Source organism: Atta colombica, unplaced genomic scaffold (assembly GCF_001594045.1).
Source record: "Atta colombica isolate Treedump-2 unplaced genomic scaffold, Acol1.0 scaffold12, whole genome shotgun sequence".
NCBI classification, from domain to species: Eukaryota; Metazoa; Arthropoda; class Insecta; order Hymenoptera; family Formicidae; genus Atta; species Atta colombica.
Genome location: NW_017259206.1, coordinates 5676180 through 5682470, shown reverse-complemented (window position 1 = coordinate 5682470; position 6291 = coordinate 5676180). Strand labels below are relative to the sequence as shown.

Genomic DNA, 6291 nt, shown 5'->3' with positions numbered 1-6291 from the left:
TATATATATATATAAAATATAAATATACGTAATAGGATTATGTAATTATATAATCGTTACATTCCATCATATTAATTAATAACAATATTAATAAAACAATTACAACTGTAATATCCGTTAGCGTTTTCTTCCATCGAGTTTAATTATTTGCAATTATTCAATGACTCATATAATCATATGTCTCAATAATCGTTCAGTTATTTACCTCGCGAATAAAGGAAGTTTAAAAAGAATTGTTGTTTTACCTTCATGCTTGGAAAACCGATGCCAACCAAAAAATTAGCCATCCAATTGACGAGAACCGCGATGGACATGGCGGCAGGTCTAGGGCCTTGCGAAAACAGTTCCGCCGTGATCATCCAGGGTATAGAACCGGGCCCTACGGCGAAGAATACGACGAAGCACAAAGTCGACACTACCGAGATGTAGGACATCCAGTCAATCATTTCCTGCACATAGCCAAAGAACTCCTATCAGGCAGTAGAATTGTGTTCTTCTTTCCTGAGCAGCTGGAGGAGCCTCAGGAAAAAATAAAAATAAAAAAGTACGGCAGGCCAGGAACTCAATCGAAAAAATCGGATAACACATGTCGAATGCGTAATAATTTGTAATGCCGCATGCGGTGCGCAGCTCAACCCTGTGTAATGAAAGGCATTGGCATTGACAAAGTGATTGCGGCAAAGTATTTTGTATAACGACAGAGTGCCTTGTTATGTACAGTACAATCTCTCGTTAAGCGGTGAAGCACGGTACGCTGCTTTCCATGATGAGTGCCAGGATTTGCTTTGACCTCAATTAGAGTGATAATGCGATCAGTCGTACGCGAAACATCTATGTGCAGATGGTCTCGAATTGAATTTTTCTTAAATTTTTCTTAAATTTTTCAGAAAAAAAATTATATTATTAGAACACATATATAGCTGTATATTTTTTCTATAATTTTACGTATAAAAAACTGTGTTCTCACAATATTTTCATAAGAATATTATAAAATCCTCATAATAATAGGAACATGAGATGCGAATTTACACGACGGTTCTTGCAATTAGTGGTACAAGTTGTTACTAAAAAGCGAATTATTCTTTCTTGAATCCCGTAATGTGAAAGCATCGGTGCTAGACATTCAGCAGCTAAAGAACCGTTAATTTTGTACACAAAGGGTAACAATTGATTAGGGACTTCGCGAATAACATGTTAATTGTTGATGTATATGTGATATAGATATAGAGTGACAGGTTTGAGCCAAGTAGAGAACATAGGCTGATTAATAAACGGGAAGTAAATCTCCTCCAGACAGTCACGAAAGAGGTCATCAGTAGTGAAGGGGAGGAGGGAAGCGGGTTTCATCAAAAAGCAAAACTACTAGTAAGCCAGAGTAACGAAATGGCGTGCGATATACGATACATGTGACACTGCTTCACATTTTGTTCTCGCGCCTCTATCGATTAATTATCGATAATTATATTAATCGTGTTCAGCTAATAGAATTCAACAAAATAAAACTTATACTTAAGCAAAAAACCAAACCAAGACCAATAAATATAAGGGATAAATTTAGTAAAAAAAATAACGATATCAAATTTATTCAAAAATAATAACAATACAATAAATTAAATATGTTCATTTCTTTACTAGCCTTGATTTCATTTCATTTGCAGAATCGTTCAATGTTATAATAAAAATAATTGCTAAAAATATCTATTTAAAATATCAGAATTAAGAATTATTTCATTTTGTATTTAAAAATTATTTCGACAAGAAATTTATACACGTAAAGCACGTACGTGTCCATGTATCGAAATATAAAAATTTCTATATCGCAAATGAATGAAACGGCATGCGGGCAAAGGACGTGACTTATTGGCTACATGTGAATGGCGGGGAGAAATTAAAATGAGTCGATTCTTTGATGCAAATTCGTATAGATATAATGGTGATTCTCACTGTCGGTGCAGTGCCGCACTCCAGCTGTGAACAAAGTGTTAAGTACACCTTTCGCCAAGGTGCATAAAGTGCCAAAGCACAGATACATAGCTACAATTCACGATTTTGTGATGCCATTTTCCTGAATAAAGCACAGTTCTTAACAGTACGAAAAAGTATTAATAAATAAATCCGCCATTGTCAATAGAATCTCCAACTTCTATCATATTTTTTCAAGCAAGATAAATTATATATCTATGTAATTATTTAATATATAACGACATATATATTATTTTATTATTAAAATTTAAGTTACAAAAAAATCTTGTTTCTTCAGTTATTAACTTGAAAAGCCTAATCAAAGAATTCGACGCCAAAAAAATACGATTTAAAAAATTTTAGATTCCTATGATGAATTCCACTTGATATAAGTATACAAGTCATAATTTATCAATGAAAAATCGTATAATAAATATTGAAAAAATTCCAGTATCCATAATATTGAATTTTAGTATCTATTTTTAAACCAACGTTAATTGTCGCGTACGTAAGCAATAAGAAAATTCAATAGATTGCTTATTATAATCTATCATTAAAATAACAAGAATGATAAACAAGTTATAAAAACGCGATAAAATTCCAACTCACCTTTATGAGAAATGAAATTGTGATGAATATTGAAAAGATAAACATGCCACCAAGACCATACAAGTGCAACGTACGCCTTCCTGTCCTATCCATGAGTGGGATAGACACTAGCGTCATACAAACCATGATGGCACCTATGCCAATGGTTGCAAACTTGGCACTCTCATCCGTTAAACCAGAACTAGTGAACAGATTCGTGGAATAATAAAATACCTAGAACACGCAATAATTTTACGTCAGATTGCTCCAATTAATTAATCCAGATCGACTCACAATCAGTAACAAAAACGGGAGCAATTGAACAAAAATAGTTACTTACGGCATTGATACCCGAAAGCTGCTGCGAAAGTTGCATAACCACACCAATAACGAGAGGTGCTCTTAAAGTTGGACTGCATATAAGCTCTGTCATCGATATCGTGGACTCAGCTTGTTGAGCTCGTTCCTCCGCTCTCATCTCCTCAATATCTTCTTCTACTTGGTTACTGGCTCTCAACCTTCTCAAAGCTTTTCGAGCCTCTTCCTCCCACTGTTTAGTAATGAGCAAATATCTGAAATAATTTTTTTTTTCCATTAATAGACTGCGGCATCGCTTGTATATCAATTAATAAGAATGTAAAAAATCGTGGATGGTACTTTATTATCGTACAATCATTCAATCAAGTTCCTTGAAAAACATACTTAAAAACATCGGAGAAACAATTATAAATAATTTCAATTATAAATAATTTTATATTATTTTTCCGACACACACCTTGGAGATTCCGGGCATACTGGAAGCAGCAGTAGCTGTAGAATGGCAGGACAGATAGCTAGTCCTAAGAGAACGGGCCAACCCTCGTTTGTTCCAAGGATTTGCTCGATGCCCAGCACCTGGGAGACCAGGAGGCCCACCGTAACAGCGAGCTGGTTCACCGTGCCTAGGCCGCCTCTCAGGTTCAATGGCGCTATTTCCGATATGTACATGGGAACCAACGAGGTGTTTAAGCCACAATTGACACCGATGATAAACCGTCCAAAAAACAACATCTCGTATGACTCAGCAAGTTTCGTGAAACCCATCAGGCATGCCCCCACGATGCCCAGCACGTTGTTTAGCAGTAAGCCTCCCTTTCTGCATTCAAAGCAGAAGGTCAATATTAATTTCTGTCTTTTTCCGTTTTATGATTATTCGACATCCAAAGATTTTAACTTTCCAATCGAAATTTTTAATAAATACATTTAAGTGTAGCTTCGATATCACATCACAATCTTTTTAAAGAAATTTCAAAATTACACTTAAATGTATTTACTAAAAATTTCGATTGGAAAGATTAAATTGAAGAAGAAAACTCAATACGAATATTTCAATTTTATGAAAAAAAAAAAGATATAAGTTACAATTATAACTTATATCGTCTTTTTCTTTTATAATTATGCATGTTATGTATTATAATTTGGAGTATTGGCCTCTTGTTTAAATGATCCCACACTAATTATATTAAAATTTTCTATATAATTAGTGCGTCATCTTTTTGTGAAACTAATATGATATCGCTAAATCAGACACTGACCTGCCAAATCTGTTGGCAATTGTCCCTCCGCTGAAACCTCCCACCATACCACCGATCGCGAATATGCTTACGGCCACAGAATACAAAGTCTTAACAGAATCATCCGAAATGTCCTCCCCATACCTATCCTTGTATACATCTTTCATAAAATTCTCTATGTTCTGCAAACAGTTTGAATACATTATACGAGTGTTCGCTTATAAAATTATTTGAGACATAGAGACTTTATGTTGATGACGTACCACTTCAGGCGCATTAATCACTCCAGTGTTGTATCCAAACTGCAACATTCCTAATACGGCAGCTAGTATCGCGTATGACAGGAAAAGCGTCAGTCCCTAGAAAATACGCGGATGCATTTCGTATGAAATATAATTAATAATAACACACACATATATACCTCACGTAAGTAACATTTAGCACAACATGTGCGATATAAATAATAAGAAAGGAAATGCTAATGAGGTGCAGCGTAAATGTAAGATAAAATAAAAGTACAAAAACATATAAAATTATTCCACATAATTTTTATTAACAGCATCATGAAAATCATACATCGCTGAAGAAATAAAAAATCATAATTAAAAAAAAAACGCACACATACACGATCATTCATAGCATAGCAAGTTCTTAAAACATAACACAAATAGATAAAACGAAGAGAAGCAACATTGCCTAACGCCAGGAAGTCACCTGCTCCAACAGCCTAAGTTTCCGCCGATGGGAATGTTCTTCCAGTCGATTCACGTACTCTCGTAATTCCTCTATCTCTTCCTTGACCTGCTGTACCGTATCTAGTTCTTGCTGCGTGTCAAGAAAAAGAACACCTCAAGTACTTCCCTACGTACCAAATGCAATTTTTACATTATTGAAAGAGCGTTTTATCAATAATGTAAAAACGTGAAAAATTTATATTCTTGGACATCAAACTTTCTATTAATCTAACTGTATTCTTTCTCTTCTATCACGTCACGTACACATATTGATTTGCGACAATTTATCTACTCTTATATATTCCGCAATTTTAATATTGTTTTCCTCACTTTTAAATATAAAATCAAATCGGTCTCTCCAAATTTTTTATTATCAAAAAGAATGATGGACCTTATAGTAATTTTTCATCGTACTTTAATCTACACGTAGCAAAACGTGTTTATATTAATGTTAATATTAAACATCTAAAAAAATAATTAAACATCTAATTTAAAAGAAACGAACAAATATATTTTACTTTGAATAAAACTATCATAAATTTAACCCCTCTTCTGGAGTAAGATTCTCTTTCATGTTTTTTTTTTGTTTCGATATCGATGTTTAGTTTAATCATTGTTAGTTTAGATAAATGAATAAGAAAAAAATAGATGTAGGCATGTCAGCTAGAGTGTACCTTAATCGTGACCATATCCCGTTTCACCTCGCTGACCTCGCTCTGACAAGACTCTACGCTCTTCGTGAGCTCCTGCAACTGCGTGCGGATCTCGCAGAGAGCGACGGTGGTCTCCAGCTGGCGGTCACCCCGCTGCAGCTCGTCCAGCTTGGCACTCAGGTTCATACTCATAACGCTGACCTGTTTCTGCAGACTGTCCCCACACACATAATCCCCGCGTGAATCTCGTTGATTCATACGGGAGAGCGAATCGACATGTGTCGAGCACACTGATACTAGACGTTCAAGGCTAGAGCTATTGCCTAAGTCCCTAAGATAAGTTCCAACTACCTCCGCGCTTAACTGCCGAGCCTCTCCGCCTGCGAGATCGTTTAGCGCGGCGCGTTTTATGTGCATATGGTTTATCTGTTATCGCATATACTTGAAGTATGAGGATGCAGAGTTTTGCGACGTTGTGTAGAATGAAAAAGAAAATACGTTTCGACAGGTGCAAAGTGCGAAATATCTTTAACCTCCGAGAGCGCGAAAGCGCGGCGAGCCGGCGCTAGCTCGGCAGCCATCATGGGGAATGTTGGGTAGATGTTGTAATATAATAATACGTGAACGAGATATATACATATATATGAGTGTATATAAAAAATATATACATACATATATATATAAATAATTTTTTATAAATATACAATCGGCTCTCTCTCTACATAATATATATTTATGTAGTAAATATATGTCAAGTTGCAGAAAACAATAGCAGACAAAACATAAACGCCACTAAAAGCA

The 6291-nt window shown here is 35.2% G+C and overlaps 1 protein-coding gene across 8 annotated transcripts in view; it reads right to left on the bottom strand.

Moving 5' to 3' along the window:
* LOC108694463 (glucose transporter type 1) overlaps window positions 1-6291 on the bottom strand; it is a 38377-nt gene that overhangs the window by 8314 nt on the left and 23772 nt on the right. For 5 of the 8 annotated variants that reach the window (XM_018203986.1, XM_018203985.1, XM_018203984.1 and 2 more), the window contains 8 exons: window positions 5512-5704; window positions 4818-4928; window positions 4367-4462; window positions 4125-4285; window positions 3326-3685; window positions 2891-3122; window positions 2572-2784; window positions 246-470 (listed from right to left, as the gene is read on the bottom strand). In XM_018203986.1, the coding sequence (XP_018059475.1) occupies window positions 246-470; window positions 2572-2784; window positions 2891-3122; window positions 3326-3685; window positions 4125-4285; window positions 4367-4462; window positions 4818-4928; window positions 5512-5704 (1591 nt within the window). The remainder of the gene's footprint in view (window positions 1-245; window positions 471-2571; window positions 2785-2890; window positions 3123-3325; window positions 3686-4124; window positions 4286-4366; window positions 4463-4817; window positions 4929-5511; window positions 5705-6291) is intronic. The other 3 variants (XM_018203988.1, XM_018203990.1, XM_018203992.1) reach the window with 2 other exon arrangements.